This window comes from Watersipora subatra, chromosome 5, assembly GCF_963576615.1.
Source record: "Watersipora subatra chromosome 5, tzWatSuba1.1, whole genome shotgun sequence".
NCBI lineage: Eukaryota > Metazoa > Bryozoa > Gymnolaemata > Cheilostomatida > Watersiporidae > Watersipora > Watersipora subatra.
In genome coordinates, this window is record NC_088712.1 from 36,426,692 (window position 1) to 36,445,449 (window position 18,758).

The 18,758-nt window shown below is 38.3% G+C and overlaps 1 protein-coding gene across 5 annotated transcripts in view; it reads left to right on the plus strand.

Annotated features, from left to right (window-relative positions):
* The window catches only part of LOC137396375 (coiled-coil domain-containing protein 9-like), a 49,971-nt gene that overhangs the window by 12,132 nt on the left and 19,081 nt on the right, over nt 1-18,758 (plus strand). For 3 of the 5 annotated variants that reach the window (XM_068082627.1, XM_068082630.1, XM_068082631.1), the window contains exons 4-9: nt 7,686-7,860; nt 8,420-8,718; nt 12,409-12,597; nt 13,336-13,511; nt 16,118-16,173; nt 18,121-18,189. In XM_068082627.1, the coding sequence (XP_067938728.1) occupies nt 7,686-7,860; nt 8,420-8,718; nt 12,409-12,597; nt 13,336-13,511; nt 16,118-16,173; nt 18,121-18,189 (964 nt within the window). The remainder of the gene's footprint in view (nt 1-7,685; nt 7,861-8,419; nt 8,719-12,408; nt 12,598-13,335; nt 13,512-16,117; nt 16,174-18,120; nt 18,190-18,758) is intronic. The other 2 variants (XM_068082628.1, XM_068082629.1) reach the window with 2 other exon arrangements.

Sequence of the window (18,758 nt, forward strand, 5' to 3'; positions counted from 1 at the left end):
TATGGTGACGGTCAATTGTAGGTGGCGTTCAGATAGAGACTGGCGATGTATTTTTCAAATAGCTCATCAGAATTTTGGTAAAATAAATTTAGCCCATTTACGGGTGAAGCGAATGTCGCCTATATTTTGCACTCTCCTTCAGGTAGAGCGACATTAACCCTTTTCGATGCAATAAATTTGCTAACTTACTTTAACTTTTCGTAGATGTTTAAATAGATATGCATTGAGAATCTGAGGAATATCTCTACTAGTTGGTATCTATTGCTTGCAATTAACCTGCGATGATATTATAACCTTTGTCCTGCTGTGCAATCTGTTCGAGCTTTCAATTTTTGTATTGCATTCTAAATTTGAAGGCATATTTTTATTTTATAACTTTATTTAACAATTTTGCATAAAAGCTCATTGTATTCATTGATATGTTTGCTATAGTTTGCAGCAAAAACTGGATTTTTGTGTGAAATAGAAGAGGATTTATGAGTGTCGATCCATTGTAAGCCGAGTTGAGTAACTGTAAGGATGCTATCAAATAATATGCTATAAATCTGCAAATTTATAAGTTATCCCACGACCAAACACGAGCGAAGCGATTGTTTGGCTTTATGATAAATGCATATGTGCACACAACTCACGAAAATTATTCATGAACGGCCGTCCCAAATCCTTGTGCCCAAATCTCATCAACAAATTTAACCATTTTTTTATGGAGTCGTTTAAGTATAATAATGATACAAAACACATACCTATAAACCTATTTAAATATGTTGTCAAGTCTTTGAAATTTGTAGACAATATCCTAAAGCTAACCCATCTGACCGGATTATACATAAATAGACAGATTAATTTGGCCCAAAATCGCCATTAAAACATGACAAGCCTTATCTAATCAAAATTAAAGCAGGCCAATAAAAAGCTGATAAGGTCATGCAACAGAAAGTAGAACCATTAAGTTGTGCACATTTCACGGGAAAAACGTGCACATTTCACCAGTCTATGGCATTGTTCAATTGCCAAAGGTTTCTGTAATTAACGTAGAAGTACTGAAAAATAATCGTTTCTTTTTTGCCGATTTCAATGTAACTGACATTTGGACTCTTATAATTAGTACTTTGGTATTCTAACTGATGTCCAAAGCAGTGAAAGTAAAGGAATTGACGATGATATTTTTCTAACGATTCTTATATGATTATTACAATATTTAATTATAAAAATAATTATTTGATTTTATGAGATTATTATAAGATTTAATTATAAGAATAATCATTCGAATTTATAAGATGGAAGTATATAGTGACCGGTGGTGTGCAATATGTGACTGTTATTATTTTTCTAAAGATTTTGTTGATGATACTACGGCTGTGCCCAATATCGCGGTACTGCCAAGCCGTTTTTAATATCTGAAAAATTAAGTTATAGGCCTGCACTTTCTTATAGATATACAGCTATTTCTATGACAACCAACTAAAGTATGTTTAGATTTTTAACTTCAGCATAATTTTTTGCATTTAAATACAAAAATCTAGATAAATATCACAACTTCTTGATATTAGTTGCTATGATGTGTTGAAATGTAAACAAATTGTGCTTTGGTTTTCGTTTCTCAAACTTTAACACCAGTTTTCTCAGAACTATGTTTTCACACTAATAGTAAACAAGCATTCAGTTTATTAACAATAAAATCTGCTGTAATTAAGCTGGAATCAATTTTTTTGCAGAATAACTGAGAATGTTTTCCTTCTGCTAGTGTAGATAACTCTAAATCTCACACACCCGGTTTCTGTGATCATGACCCATTTCTTCACTTTGGTTACAGATCGCTGTCAAAACCATTCTGCATTCAACACAACCAACTTTCAAACTGTGTATATTACACAGCAGCTTACCATTTTACTTCTAATATTGCATTTCTCCTATTGCAGAGGAGAGATATAAACATAATCTTTTCCTTTCATTATTGCTGTTTGTTGTACATAATAACACCCAGTACATTGCAGCTACCATTGCAGTTATCCTATTGCACTGCGGTGCCATTTGACTGCTAATATTGCATTTCTCAACCAGCAGTACCCTTTCATTTTTCCAATATCACTTTGGTCGTGTATGACAGGAGAATTTCTCGTATAATAATAATCTATCAAATGCTACAAATATATATATATATATAATATAAGACAGATAGCGCAGTTGGTAAGGTATCGGGACCGTGATCATTAGGTCCTAGGTTCAAACCCCAACAACTGCACTTTTCTGGTGGTCCTTGGACAAGACCCTTGCTTGTATAACATCTACAACCTCTATGATGAGTGCAATAACCAAAGCCATGCCGGCTCGGACGTCGCCCGGTCAAACAAGGTCCATGCTGCCTGTAGCTGAACCAGGACCTGTAGCTGAAGGCAGTGAAAAATGGGCTACTGGTTCAAAACGGATGAAATGGACTCGGGCTGATAACACGGACCTCATGCAGTGCTACTTTATGAGTGAACCTCAAAAGTGGGGCTAAATGGGAAGGATGCGTCAACTGTGGATAAACGTGCGCCCTGAATTGCCGCTAAGCAACTTGTAGCTCAGAGGAATAACATAATCAAGCGGCATCTCATATCGGAACTTGAGGTAGATGAAATTAGGAAACAGTTCACCCAAGTAACCTCAACCAACGAGGAGTGTATATCAACACACACTGTCACGCATACACGATCATGTGTTGACTCACGGGTTGAAGAAGACATGCACTTGGACCTTGACCCAAGGGTGAGAGAGCTTGCGGAAAATATCATCAACAAGATGTCAGCTGCTAATGATTATGGAAGCAGGGTACCACTACGAAGAGTTAGCAAGGCCATACCTAAGAAGCTGTTAGAAGACATTAACTTGGCACTGGAGTCAATCTCAACTGAATCAATCAGTGAGACTAATGCCTTAATCTACAGTACAGCAGCCATCATCTTGGAGGAGATGGATATTAAGCCTCTGCCAACAAGGCTTCAAGCCATTCCATCTTGGCAGCTGAGGCTACAAAATAAGATCAAGGACTTGCGCAAGAAAGTTAGTAGGCTCAGTGAGAGATCTAACTACAGTTTGGAGCGTTCAAAAAGGGAAGCCACAATAGAAGCTCTAGAATCTGCCAAACAGCAGCTAGTAGCACTCTCGGCACAACTGAAGCGGTACACCAAAGAGCGGGACAACAAGAGAATGAACAAACTGTTCATCAATAATCCATCTAGAGTGTATTCCCAGTTCAAAGGTGAACTGCAGAGGCCAATGTCTGAGCCTCCCCGATCTAGCACTTCAAAGTTCTGGAAGGATATCTGGGAGAAAGAGACTACTCATAACACCACTGCAAATTGGCTGAAGAGGCTTAAAGAGAGCCATCAACACACTGTGGCTCAGCAAGGACTCACCATCAGCAAAGAGGACATCAAGTGCAGAGTGCAGCGTATGAAGAACTGGGCAGCACCTGGCCATGACATGATTCAAGCATTCTGGTTAAAGAAATTGACATCACTTCACACTAGAATGGCTAAGCAGATGGAATGCCTAATAGAACAAGGTGACCATCCAGAATGGCTGACCAAAGGACGAACTGTACTTCTGATAAAAGATCCAAAGCAGGGGCCGATTCCCAAAAACTATCGACCAATAACGTGCTTGCCTACCACTTGGAAACTGCTCTCAGGAATAGTTGCAGACAAACTGGAAGAACACATGAGGCACTAAATGACCAGTGCTCAGAAAGGAAGTGGGCGCAACACCCGAGGAGCTAAACATCAGTTACTGGCGGATCGGACGGTCTGTCAAGACAGCAGGAGAAAGCAAACCAATCTTGCCATGGCTTGGATTGACTACAAAAAGGCCTATGACTCAATTCCCCATAGTTGGATACTTGAGTGTTTCAGTATGTACAACGTTCACCCTGCTCTTGTGGCATTCATCAAGATGTCAATGACCAAATGGAAGACGGAACTGGAGGCTAATGGCAAAAAGCTGGCGAGTGTACAAATTAAGCGCGGCATCTATCAAGGTGACTCCTTATCACCGCTGCTCTTCTGCATATGCCTAAACCCTCTAAGCAATATGCTGGAGGAGACTCAATATGGGTACCAGTTTAAGAGTGGCACCAAGATAAACCACCTCTTCTACATGGATGACATCAAGCTGTACGCTAACAAAAAAAGGGACATTGATTCGCTAATACACCTCACTCAGGTATACAGCAAGGACATCGGAATGACCTTCGGTATTGAGAAATGTGGAAGGCTAATTCTTAAGAAAGGTCATTCTATGCTCACAGATGGCCTGAGAATGCCAAATGGTACCATCAAAGATATAGAAGAAGGGTACAAGTACTTGGGGATTATGCAAAGCAACATCAACCACGAAGCCGAGGTACGTCACAAAGCCATTACCGAATATAAGAAACGCCTTCGGCAGGTCCTACGGAGCCAGCTCAATGCCAAAAACCAAGTCATGGCAATAAATACCTACGCACTGCCAGTAATAAGATATTCAGCAGGCATAATAAAGTGGACTGAGGAAGCCATCAAAGAAACAGATATAGCAACTCGTAAACTGCTGACCATGCATGGAGCACTCCACCCAAAATCTGTGGTAGGGGACTCAAAAGTGTACAGCAGACAGTGAAAGAGGAGGAGCAAAGCATCAAAGCATATGCAGCCTCCATGGCCATCTCAGATAAGTTGCTAGCTGAATTTCAATCGGCTGCTCTTACAACGGACCTACGCCCTGATGATGAGGAAATTGACTGGCACACGAAACCTCTTCATGGTGCTTACCACCAACAAATATCTAAGGTTGGCGATCTTCACCAGACATATATGTGGCTGAACAAAGGAAACCTAACGGCCAATACAGAGTCGCTAATCATGGCAGCCCAGGAGCAAGTGCTCCCAACAAGGCAACTCCAAACGAAAATCTATCACACTAGAGACGATCCTAGATGCAGACTGTGCAAAGATGCACCTGAGACCATCCAACACATCATCAGTGGATGCAAGCAGCTAGCAGGGAAGGCATACACTGAGCGACATAATCATGTCGCAGGTGTTGTGTATAGAAGTCTATGTGATGAGTATGGCCTTAATAAACCACAACACTGGTGGGAAGCTTCTGGTAAGGTCAATGAAAATGACCGCGCTAAGATCCTCTGGGACTTCTACATCCAAACTGACAAGCATGTCCTAGCAAACCAACCAGATATAGTGGTGGTAGACAAGGAGAACAAGAGGACTACTACAATAGATATAGCAGTACCCAATGACTACAATATAGCCAGCAAAGAAAAAGAAAAGGTAGAGAAATATCTCCCTCTTGGAGAAGAGATTGAAAAATGCTGGAATGTAAGAACAACTGTAATCCCAGTAGTCATTGGGGCACTGGGTGCAATAACACCGGCGCATAAAATGTGGCTTGCCCAAATACCAACAACAATCAACTCAGGTGAGTTGCAGAAAAGTGCGCTATTGGGAACAGCTAAGATCTTGAGGCGAGTACTCAAACTCCCAGGTCTCTGGTAGGAGACCCGAGTTAAAGCAGAATTTACCACCCATACGGGGTATCCGGGGTGAGGAAACAATTTTTTTTATTTTATATATTCGATAACAAGTGACATAAATGAACCATACTTATATAATACATGCAAAAACAAAAATTAGCATTTTTGAAACAAAAATATTTGCAACGTTTGCTCGGCAAGTTGTTCTGATTGTTGCTTTTGATGAAACAAATATTTTCTTTCGGTTTTCCAATACCTTCTACAATATCTTTTGGCCTCAACTCCTCTCCGCATAGCTGAACTAGTTGATATTAGCATCCAAACAACTTTTTAGCAGAGCAAAACTTTTTCGCGTTGCATTTTACGTGTACCAAAAGTTTGGCTCGCTAAGCACAACTTAAAACGTAAAACTAATCGTTCATCATATACCATCATAAATGTAAACCGTTTTTCACATACATGTACATCAAAGTATTAAGACCACTTTAAGCAAACGAGGAACTATTCTTAGCCTGATACATAGACTAGTTATTTTTATGGTGCTTTCAAAGTTTTAACAAAAAAACCAAAAAGCTTTGGAGTTGGAAAACGGACTTCAATACAAACAGAAACAATGAAATAATTAATTGTTATTGACGTAAAGGAGTAATTACTAAAATGATTTCGAAGACAATTAATTGTTGATTTAATCGAGTCATTATTAGCACGATTTTTTGGACACTTTTCGACTGATCACCTTTTATTATGGGTTCGTAAAGTTCAAAGAATGTCAAAGAGGCGGTCAAGTGGATGTTGTGTTCAATTAGAGGATTTATGGCAACTATAGTTACACTTCTGTCACGACCATCTCAGCATATGAATTTTTCAACATAATGGACAGAGTTAGATTTTGGAAAATGTTTGGATTTGCAACCAAATTAATTTTCAATATACAACATGCTAAGTTTCTCGCAAAATCAGTCTTATGAAGGAAATGCTGATGAAACAAAAGTAAATTTAATGTTATACTTTGATGTTTTATTGTAATTTATGAGGAACCATGATAAATTAAGTTGTTCATCATAATTACAAATTATTAATAGCATGATGACCTCAACAAGACCATGCTGTAACGTAAAAATGATCAAAGAGCATCGCCTTTCTTTTCAACATGGCGCTAGTCAACCTAACTTCACTGAGGGCGTTCAACCTAAAGTTGAACGCTAGGCTTTAGTCAACCTACAGCATTATTTGCCTTTTCATATGGCTCACTCAGTGGTGTGAACCAATCTGGTGTACACTCCGACGTACACGCTGACGTACACTTCGACGTACACTTCGTCGTACACTCCGGCGTACACTCTGCTTCAGCAGAAAGTATTTAACTGTAGTAATAAATTGTCTTGGGAGTCAGCCTCCAGTTGGTCTAGTGCGCTTTCATTGTGTTTCTTTGCTTCCAATGTGTTCGGAGTTGCTTTCACCTTGAATCCTTGAAACGATAAAATCTGAAAGCATCTGATGCCATTTTGCTTCGCTAAAATAGCGCGAGAGCATTCACCGTGAATGTATTTCAACATCGCAGAAATGTTCACCGCTGATGGCTCTAAATTGATAATACTTAGCTCAACTCTCCCCAATGGAGGTAAAAAAATCTGCACACTTCAACCCGGAACTACCCGGGTCTCTGCTGCAAAAACTGCTACTGGTCTACTGCTACTCACTACTGTTTCGGCTTAACTTTTTGTCATTACATTAATATTTACTTGCCAAGGATGGGTTGCTCATACGAGGATGATGAAATAATTAATTTTCAGTGCAACTAGTTGACTGCGCGTGAATTGAAAAGTGACCAAGACCTGAAAGTGAATCTGCATCAAGAAGTTTTGTTTTGAGAGATATATCTATGAATCTTGGAAAGATTCATAGAGCAGCTTTTAGGGACGCTATGAATCTTGGAAAGATTCATAGATTCAAAGATTCATAGAGAATCTTGAGTCTTTCACCAGGCCTCTATGAATCTTGGAAAAATTCATAGAGATCCTAAGTTGCTGGAAAGTTGCTTTCATAGAGCAACTTCGAATCATTGAGATGATAGGGTGCGAATTCATTGAAGTTTAAATGCTTCAAATAGGATCAGGCAACTCCGGTCCTATTCGAAGCATGGAAACACAGTGTTTATGTTGCCATATTGTTGTAGCCACACTCTGGGAATACACGATCAGCCCAATGGCCTGGTGAAAAACCTCAAGGGAAAGAGCATGACAGGAGCAACAGTAGAGGCCACATGAGAGGTGGTAGAGGTGGAAGGGGTGGGCGACGTGATGCCCATAATCAGTTTAGTCCACCAGCTAATTCACACCCAATAAACCCTCGTGAGTAAGCAACGAATTGTGTAATTTATTTTATTTTCTGTTTTTGCTTCTATTTTGTTTATACTAGCATTTATATTTAGCATCATATAGTGTCCTAACCCATAACCAGATGGCACTGTAACTAGCACTAACCAGATGTCACTGTAACTAGCACTAACCAGATGGCACTGTAACTAGCACTAACCAGATGTCACTGTAACTAGCAATAATCAGATGGCACTGCAACTAGCAATAATCAGATGGCACTGCAACTAGCAATAACCAGATGGCACTATAACTAGAAATAACCAGATGGCACTATAACTAGCAATAACCAGATGGCACTATGGCTTGCAATAACCAGATGACAATATAACTAACATTAACCAGATGGCACTATAACTAGAAATAACCAGACGTCACTATAACTAGCAATAACCAGATGGCACTGTAACTAGCAATAGCCCGATGACAGTATAACTAGTAATAACCAGATGACAATATAAATAACAATAACCAGATGTCACTATAACTATATACGCATATGGTCAATGTTATCATATATTTAATGCTCTTATAGCTGTCAGCCCAACAAGTGAAAACTGGGATACAGAAGCTAGATCTCCACCTTCTAATATTGAGCAGGGAAAAGCAGAGAGTAAGGAGGCACAGACCACACTGTCTCCTATTACTAGGGGACGAGGTAGAGGAACCCGTATCGGTAGCGGTAGGCTCGGTGGACGAGGCGGCCATGGAGATCATGGAGAGGCAGTAAACAGGAAAGAGATGGCTGGAAGGGGAAGCCAAGGGAGAGGTGCTGATGTGAGCTATGAGTCAACTCGCAAACAGAACTATGCTGCTTACGAAGATGAATTACAGGTAACCATAGACGTAGACAGCCGCTTTGTTCAATAGATGCTTTAAGGTTAAGTCTTTGGATCCTATTTCTTATCTACTGATGTAGTGTGACAGGTTGCAGTTAAGGTAGGAGATCAATTAGTATGTGGTCCCATGATATTTCTCTATAACTACTAAAATCTACTACTTAAACATTGTAAGGTCGCGGATAGAAGCACAAGCTACATAAAGAGGAAAGGTAACAGAACTGATTTTCTCTTGTAAACAGATTGACACATGTTATTAGTTATATAGGTGCTACGGACAACCTACAGGTGCTACAGGCAACCTACAGGTGCTACAGGCAACCTACAGGTGCTACAGGCAACCTACAGGTGCTACAGGCAACCTACAGGTGCTACAGGCAACCTACAGGTGCTACAGGCAACCTACAGGTGCCTTTAATAATAAAAAGGCGTAGTAGTATGATTGACCATATTTAAATGTTTCACTTTTGCTACATTCCACACAAGCATAACACTTGCACAGTTAAGTCTGGTCATATAAAACTAATCTTCTGGTAAGAGACCACTTGTGGAGAGCTGAAGCTCTTGCGAATTGCTTGGAACTTCTTTTCAACTTCGTGTTTATTTTTGTCTGGATTTTATTTAATTGTGGCTGGAACATTTTGAATTTCGTATCCACTCTTGGGGTAACGATAGATAATCGTGTTATTCTCTTTGGGTGAAGGTGTAAGACCGTCCTTTTCATCACGAAAAAAATCAACAAGCGACTTTTTGATAACCAATGATACTATTTTGAAAACTCTACTCCCTTTGCACAGTTGGCTATAGACTTCATGGCCTTCCATCCATCTCTTGTATTCCTCAGTTGGCTATAGACTTTATGGCCTTCCATCCATCTCTTGTATTTCACAGCTGGCTATAGACTTTATGGCCTTCTATCCATCTCTTGTATTCCTCAGTTGGCTATAGACTTTATGGCCTTCTATCCATCTCTTGTATTCCTCTGTTGGCTATAGACTTTATGGCCTTCCATCCATCTCTTGTATTCCTCGGTTGGCTATAGACTTTATGGCCTTCCATCCCTCTCTTGTATTCCTCGGTTGGCTATAGACTTTATGGTCTTCCATCCATCTCTTGTATTCCTCGGTTGGCTATAGACTTTATGGCCTTCCATCCCTCTCTTGTATTCCTTGGTTGTCTATAGGCTTTATGGCCTTCCATTCATCTCTTGTATTCCTTGGTTGTCTATAGGCTTTATGGCCTTCCATTCATCTCTTGTATTCCTCAGTTGGCTATAGACTTTATGGCCTTCCATCCATCTCTTGTATTTCACAGCTGGCTATAGACTTTATGGCCTTCTATCCATCTCTTGTATTCCTCAGTTGGCTATAGACTTTATGGCCTTCCATCCATCTCTTGTATTCCTCAGTTGGCTATAGACTTTATGGCCTTCCATCCATCTCTTATATTCCTCGGTTGGCTATAGACTTTATGGCCTTCTATCCATCTCTTGTATTCCTCGATTGGCTATAGACTTTATGGCCTTCCATCCCTCTCTTGTATTCCTTGGTTGTCTATAGACTTTATGGCCTTCCATTCATCTCTTGTATTCCTCGGTTGGCTATAGACTTTATGGCCTTCCATCCATCTCTTGTATTCCTCGGTTGGCTATAGACTTTATGGCCTTCCATTCATCTCTTGTATTCCTCAGTTGGCTATAGACTTTATGGCCTTCTATCTATCTCTTGTATTCCTCGGTTGGCTATAGACTTTATGGCCTTTCATCCATCTCTTATATTCCTCGGTTGGCTATAGACTTCATGGCCTTCTATCCATCTCTTGTATTCCTCGGTTGGCTATAGACTTTATGGCCTTCCATCCCTCTCTTGTATTCCTCGGTTGGCTATAGACTTTATGGCCTTCCATTCATCTCTTGTATTCCTCAGTTGGCTATAGACTTTATGGCCTTCCATCCATCTCTTGTATTCCTCGGTTGGCTATAGACTTTATGGCCTTCCATCTCTCTCTTGTATTCCTCGGTTGGCTATAGACTTTATGGCCTTCTATCCATCTCTTGTATTCCTCAGTTGGCTATAGACTTTATGGCCTTCCATCCATCTCTTGTATTCCTCAGTTGGCTATAGACTTTATGGCCTTCCATCCCTCTCTTGTAGTCCTCGGTTGGCTATAGACTTTATGGCCTTCCATCCATCTCTTCTATTTCACAGTTGGCTATAGACTTTATGGCCTTCCATCTCTCTTTTGTATTTCACAGTTGGCTATAGACTTTATGGCCTTCTATCCATCTCTTGTATTCCTCGGTTATCTGTCTCAAATTTATACATTGTCATGTGTCTAGCCAAAGAACATGTGCGTGAGATTTGGAGTTTTTATTTGTAAAAGGTCATTAGTGGGCAACAGCTGAAATGGTCTTTTACTAATGTATCAGTATTTTAAGGCCATAGCAATATCCTGGCCATCAGCGAGCTGTTTTTATGAGCTAAAGTCGGCCAACACAAGGCTGATGAATAACAATGCAGTTATTGCTAAAAAATTTTGCTAGATATGATTCATTGCTTATCTATTCTTGGTGATAAGTCCTTCATAGCATGGCGGTATCTCTTACTGTTTGATCTTTTAAGAATGACTCATTTTCGTGTATGGAAATAACTTATGTTTGCAGGTAGTAATCTGTTATTTTGTTTACGGCACCGTAATAATTCCTACTGTTTCTATTCATATGAGTTTGCTATAAGAAAATTATTTAAGATGGCTTTAATGTAACTCTTTCGCTACGGAAAACCTTAATAGCTGATCACATATATCATTCATTCTGCTGGAAGGCCTTAGTAACGGCTCACCTTAGTACCTATACAAAACATTGATTACGGATCACAGAGTTAACAGACTCTTCCAAAGATTTGCCGATACTTTTTATATACTTTTATATATATATGTATATATATATATATATACATATATATATATATATACATATATATGTATATATATATATATATATACATATATATATATATATATATATGTATATATATATATATATATATTTATATATATATGTATATATATATATATATACATATATATATATATATACATATATATGTATATATATATATATATACATATATATATATATATATATATATATGTATATATATATATATATACTTTTGTTTTGCCGCTACTAGATATTTTTGATACGGTAAATTAATTTTTATATTAGAGAATGAGGGTCTGTATTTTAGTCAAACTGAAAACGATAGCATTTTTCTTTTGCATGTGGTTTCACTAGATAAAAATGTATTAAACATGGCACAATTAAACATTAACAATTTCTCAAATGCATGGATTTCGCCAAATTGGCTTTTGCACAGTTCGCACAAAAGGGGTATGACTAAGCTTTTAGATATAAGTATCCTAGAAGGGAGTCACTGACATAGTACATCATTAGGGGTCATAGGTCACAGCCATAGGTCCTTGCACTCAGTCGACCCGTTTGACTTGTAGCTTCATGCACTCAGGTTTAGTAAAGCAGTCATATCATATCCACAAAAATTTTTTGACAAGCTGAAATGATGTAATCTAATCACGAAGCGATGGTATGTGGTGCCCTTGTGTAATGACCCTGACCTTTCGATTATTGTCGCTTGGCAACTAAGCTAAAGCTCTCACATTATTATAGAGCCATGGAGGGGGCAGGGCGAACACTTTCCTCAATGACGGGTTTAGGGATGATCCTAAAGCTGGAGAAAAGACTAATGCTGAAATAAGAGGGGAAGGTGAAAATCGTATAAACAGACACCCTAGAAATTACGGTGGAGGAGGTCAGGTGGATCTGAAAGACAAGGTGCGCGAGCAAAGACAACAAAGTGTACGTTTGTTGAACAGGTCTTCGTCGAGTCTCTCTGCCTTTTGGTTTTCACTAACAGACAACCATCATGTACACAATTGCATCATTCTTACAGCTTTTTGGTTTGGAAATGCAAAGATCTGAAAGCAAAACCATACCTTTACTTCATCTCAACATATGAATTTTCTGACATGTGGCATACAATTTTAACAATCATTTCACTCCGCATACATTGTCATTTTCGTCAAATGACATTTGAATATTTGCAAAATACTGCAGTTTAGTAAATAAAAGGGTAGAGGCCGGTGGAAATTAAACGAGAAATGTAAAAAATACAAAGATTACAGCATGTATCTCCATTACCACCTTCATCGCTGAACCTGTGTACCACCGAGCATACCCACCCACTTGCCTGGCTCAAAGATAAAATAACAATTAGGGTTTAGTTCTGTATTATTACTTAATAAATTACTGTATTTACAACTTTTAGCATTGAATATATTTTATTTTCTGTAGTTATTTTTAGATATTGTGCTATATAGAATGCATCTGTTTTGATGTAACATGTGTATGTTATTACCCGCAGTGTCTCTTAGAGTTTCTGTAGGCTTTTAGAATTTAAGATAAGCTCAACTGATGTTGGTGTATTTTTGTATTTTTGCATGCAACGGTTTTAGTATGCAAATCATCTCTCGAAACTAGTTTGTATGTGGTGGATTTGCCGTTGTTTACTCTGATCGTAGCGAGGCTGATTTTTAGACACGATTGAGACGTGATTTCAATCCCGAGGTGAACATGACAGGCAAAGAGAGACATGAACATCACAAATGGAAAGAGGAACGGGCGATTTGTGACCAAAAGAGACTGGAGCGTGCGCAGAAAGGCGGGGGCCAGTGGGCACGCCCGTGGGATGACGGGAAAGGCACTTCCAACGAGTGAGTTTAGTTTCTTATTCACTTTTATCACATTTTTGTGACAGAGGGGCAGCACAGATAGGCTGACTTGTAAGAGCTTTGATGTTAGGGCGAAGGAGTCATGCCTTGACATGATGTTCCAAGAAGGATTTCACCAGTGGTATGTTAGGCATTGAGGTTTGTTTTTGATATAAATTTGAAGGATAATTTTTCTTAGGCGTCGAAGAAATATTGCAACGCTGTTTGGTTTCTGGTAACTTTTCAAAAAATTAAAAGTAAGCTTGGCTCTAACAAATTTGACTAGACACGGGCGATGCGAAAGGCTTCCTAGCCAATGCTAAAGTGATGGATCTCATGCTAAATTCATCAGAACATATTATTGTTGGCATCGTTTATGTGCAGCGGGCCCTCAATGGGTTAGGAGCTGTACATATCTAGTAGCCACCGGTTTTTCTGGTTGGGCTATGTGAGTTACTTATGCTAAGCTCACTAGTGAGAATAGCTGTTATTTAAATGTCTGTCCAATCTGTGAGATGCTAGTAGTGGATATGCCATAACATAAACTGTGAGTCTTCAATCATAAGCCACGATCACTGTACAAATACAACTCAGTTTATTTTCAATACAGCTTGTTGATATCATTTTGAGCTATCACTAGAATGAAGCTATCATATCTATTTCTCAATGTTTATTATCTTTCTGCCATTATCATCTGTTTGGATATCTCTCTGTTGGCTCGGTCCGGCTATAGTTGTTAAAATCTCACATCCTGCAGGATATGAACTCACACCGATTGCAACCACCAGTTTGTAATCCAGTTGTGTATCCAAGAGTCCACGAAGGATCTTACGATTCATAGCTCTTACTATATACTCCATACACCCTTTTCCCAATTTCACACCCTAAATGGTGTAATAATTGATACTCTATGAATTATATTAACTCTATGAAACACGATGCTTTTCCTTCCTCGTCGTACTAGGGCTAATTTGTTTTTTGCTAAACGATATCGACAATAATTCCTCTCGAAATTGAAATTTGACCGTTATATCACAGTTAAGCGTCATCCGTTATGGTAAATACTGGTTTGCAAACAGATAAGTGATAAAATTTTAGTTAAAGGTTTACTAAAATGTATGTTAAAACTTCCTTCAAGTATGTGTTTAGTAAGCTAAATTCATATGTTAGATTCAGCATTTATGTTACGTCTGTCTTGAGGGTAAGAACTCCACACATAGTACATTGTAATGTTACATTTTTTTTGGATCATGCCTACAAAATGCACCACAGCTATTGTAGGTACCTATAGTTACCTGTAGTTACCTGTAGTTACCTTTAGCTAAGGTTAACAGATTTTTATCTTACTATTTTTTAATGATGATGATGTTTAACAGGCGGTGATTGCATTAGATAATTAATATGGGTTTCTATACCACCCTATAAACTATATGCCTATACGATATTTTCGCCTCATGATGCCAACACTGAAACTAACTAAAATCATATAATTGTATACCAAATAGTTTTTCATTGTAACCGTAGCAAAACAGGCTATATTTAGCCATTACTTGCTAATGATTTCATATTTACATTTAAACACCTTCACAGTTTTATTTTTCCTCCTAAGTTATTTCAACAAAACACTTTTTCCATGATATGAAGTTTAAAAGTTAGAATGGTAAATGGGGTATATGTTAAGTGAAAATAAAAAATTTTGTATAAAGACTTTTTTATTACTCGGGCAACGCCGGGCATTCAACTAGTATATATATATATTTAAAAATTTGTGTGTCTTGCGGTGTGTCCAGCTATAGCTATTAAAATATTGGAGTGAAGAATCCGTATTGCAGAAGATTTCATCTCGGAACCTCCCATTTACCAGGCAATTAACTTACTCGAGATTGATGGATTCATTTGGCGATATATGTCGCTATGTGGGTGAAAGTGTGCTACCGCTCTCTGTTACGGCACGATGTAGTTTTATGCTTGCTCTCACGACTCTTATTAGTAAGCTTACTCAAATTAGCCATTGGCAATGTGCCAGGCAAGTGGCAGGCAACTACATTACTTTTCACTGTTTATAAGCTGATTTTTACTACCCATGCAATGCTGGACATTCCGCTAGTATATATATATATTTATATGTTTATATATATATAAACATACAATATAGATATATTGTGGAGCATATCAGTATATTGAAGATCTCCCGCTTTATATGCTATCATATCAGTGTGCTATAATAAAATTTAGTTTGGTTTTATATTTTATATTGATTTAGAATAAAACATGTAGAAAAAGAAAACTGCAAAACCTTTAAATGTAGATAATTTAAAAAACAGTTGCTAACTTTGCAAATCATTTGCAATGAACAGCCAGAGCAGGTTAACAAATAAATATAATGGGCTCATCTGCTTCTTAGGCTGAAAACCTACTTTGGTTTCATTAAGTCAATCAGCTAGATGTGATGGATTTGGCTATAGTTATTTGGTCCTATTTGACTGTATGGGATTGTTTTTGGAAGAATAATGACTGCTAGTAATAATAGTAATAATAATGACTACTGCATAGGGTTTCTTCAAACTGCAGGAGTTGTAATTTTATTTTCGGCCATTTTGTACTTTCAGGGCAGAGTTACCAGCTGAGTATGGGATATACAAGGATAGTGAAAGCAAAAGACTCGGTAAGTCCTAATGGAGGACCCATTTTATTTAGTAGAGTTAAGTCACTTCTTGTATTGCGTATCGCTGTCAGTACGCTGTGTTAATGCGAAGTATAGGCAATGTATTGCATGTATATGGAATGGATGTGAAACTCGGGGGGGGGGGGGGGGGGGGTAATCAATAAGGCAAAGCAATGATTGTTGAAGCACTCTCTTGTCATATACTGTTCAATAGCAAATGATATGAATCTTGATGGAAATGAATCCACTGGCTCCTTGCCATATCAATGCTACGGAGTAATTCGCTGTGAAAACCTAAAAGGATATATATTTGTATAAATATTGAGTACAACATAAACATAATACAGGAAGACGCAACTGCTTCGGCTCTTGCGAGCCTGCCTCTGTATATAGGCTCTAGACTCTCCCTTCAGGCGGCGTCGGGTTATTTGTAGTCCGATGCGTGTCTGGGCCAGCTTGGCTTCCGGCCGTTTTGCCTGAGCTAACCCGGCAAGCGGCCAGCTGACTTCCACCGAAATAGTGTTTTTCCTCTTTTCTGTGTTTGAGTGGTCGGCCTTTGCATGGCCTTGGGATTCACATAGTGTACCCTAATGTGTGACTCGTAGAAAGGTTACAGTTGTTTGTGCAATGGTCAGGGTGCAGAGCAGTCGGGTCATGCGCTTCTTCATGCTGCATACACAATTATAGTTTCAAACCTTTGTAAACAGTAAATAGGTATATTCAGTGAATGTTAGAAATATTTTTTGTTGAATTCGTCTGTCGGTCACCCTCCGATTAATAAAGTTTCATATCGAGCACATATAATTGACTGCAGCCTGTAGAAGATGAACCGGTGAATGTGGATGGGGAATATTTTTTTACACATCTAGTCAACAATCGATTTCTTCACGCATACTCCAAAAACCCAAACGCAGCCAGTCTTTTCTTCACTCTGGTGTAAGTGCATCCAGCTAGGCAGTCAGCAATAATACATGTAGATACGCAGTAGATACGCATAGATATAAATAGTAGACCCTCCTGCAACATAAATAATTGGTTCTGATAATGTTTATGTTATAGGTGTTTTACATTATAAGAATAGTAAAATGATGCATGTAAATTGTCTAATCTTTTGTAAGGTTTTCACAAACTCACTCTCTTGGCCCTTCAATTAAGGAAAAACTAGAATTAAATATTTAATTTAATGACTCTACAATAACTGTATTTTTATTAGTTTTTATTGACGTTTTTCACATTTCATCACCTTCACTCGGTTTAGGGTCCATGTTTACAGTAAAATTACAAAAGATTAAGGAGTGCGCACACCTTCGATGTCAATTTACATCAAGTTTTCCCATTTTTCTTCTAGACAGCAATGCCGATCTTTCGAAGAAAAAGTAATACAAACATTTTTTATGTCTAAAATAAAGCAAAATAAAAAGATCTCTTTGCTATAAGAAGTGTAGTGTCCATCTGTCTGTCTATCCCTCCGACAGGTTTCGAGGTTAGGATTAAATATATCTTTGGACGATACTACAACTCATGGCATTCAGCAGTGTATATCGACACTCTTGCACCTGCACCAGTCGATCATCCTCAAGTACATCTAAATAGTTGTGCTGCTAATTATTCTCTAAGCTTTGTCACACCTGATGATCTCATCCCACGCTAGACTAAGAGGATCCTGGTACATGTATATATTGAGTTTGAGATCTTGCACCGACTCGACACTTTATGTTATATGGAATTTTTATGGAGTACAAAGCAAAGATTTTACAGAAATTCTTTTTACGTTTTGTGAAATATATAGGATAGGATATATTATAGGAGGCATACATTATAGGAGTGTCTACTGTAGATACAAATAAGCTATTACCTATATGAAATTAACGTATGCAGGGGTATCTCTGCTTGTCTCTTTTGTGAGCTGTTGGATTAATTCATACAGTGCTGTGCCACCTTTCACAGTTAAAAGGGTCGGCAGCGGCAGATTTGCCGTTGACCCTGGGTCAAGAAGACAAGCTAAATTTCGTTCAGGTATATCCTATGATTCCACGCATTTGTCATGTCGAATGTAATTGATGTGTTCAATGAGTGTTTGTGGATTGGGTGTGTTCCTGAATAAACATTGAGTTAAGGTACGGCCACACGTAACGATTTTTTCCTAGATCTGACTGAAATCATGGACTGAATGAAAAACACAGAATTATTTGGCCGAAATTTACAGAATTGTCAGAGCTATGCATACACATTGAAATTTTTACGAAACGCTTTTAATTGGCTAAACAAATTATTAGCGAGCACGATTCTAGCAGCTTTTACAATTTATATAGTCCAAGACTTGTATTATGACACACAATAAAAGTACAATCACAAATCGACAAATTGTTGATTCTTTATCATTCAGACACTATGGCTACAAATCGTTTCACTTTTAATAATAACAATTTCTTTTTTAGCAGCAAAATTTTCATTGTTGAAAAAGTTGCCTTCTTTAGCGCAATCAAGTCAGTTGCATCGTATTTACTATGACAAATCGCGTTAGTATTTTCTTGCGTGTCGCGTTATGTGCCTTTGGACTATATAAATTGCAAAAGCTGCTAGAA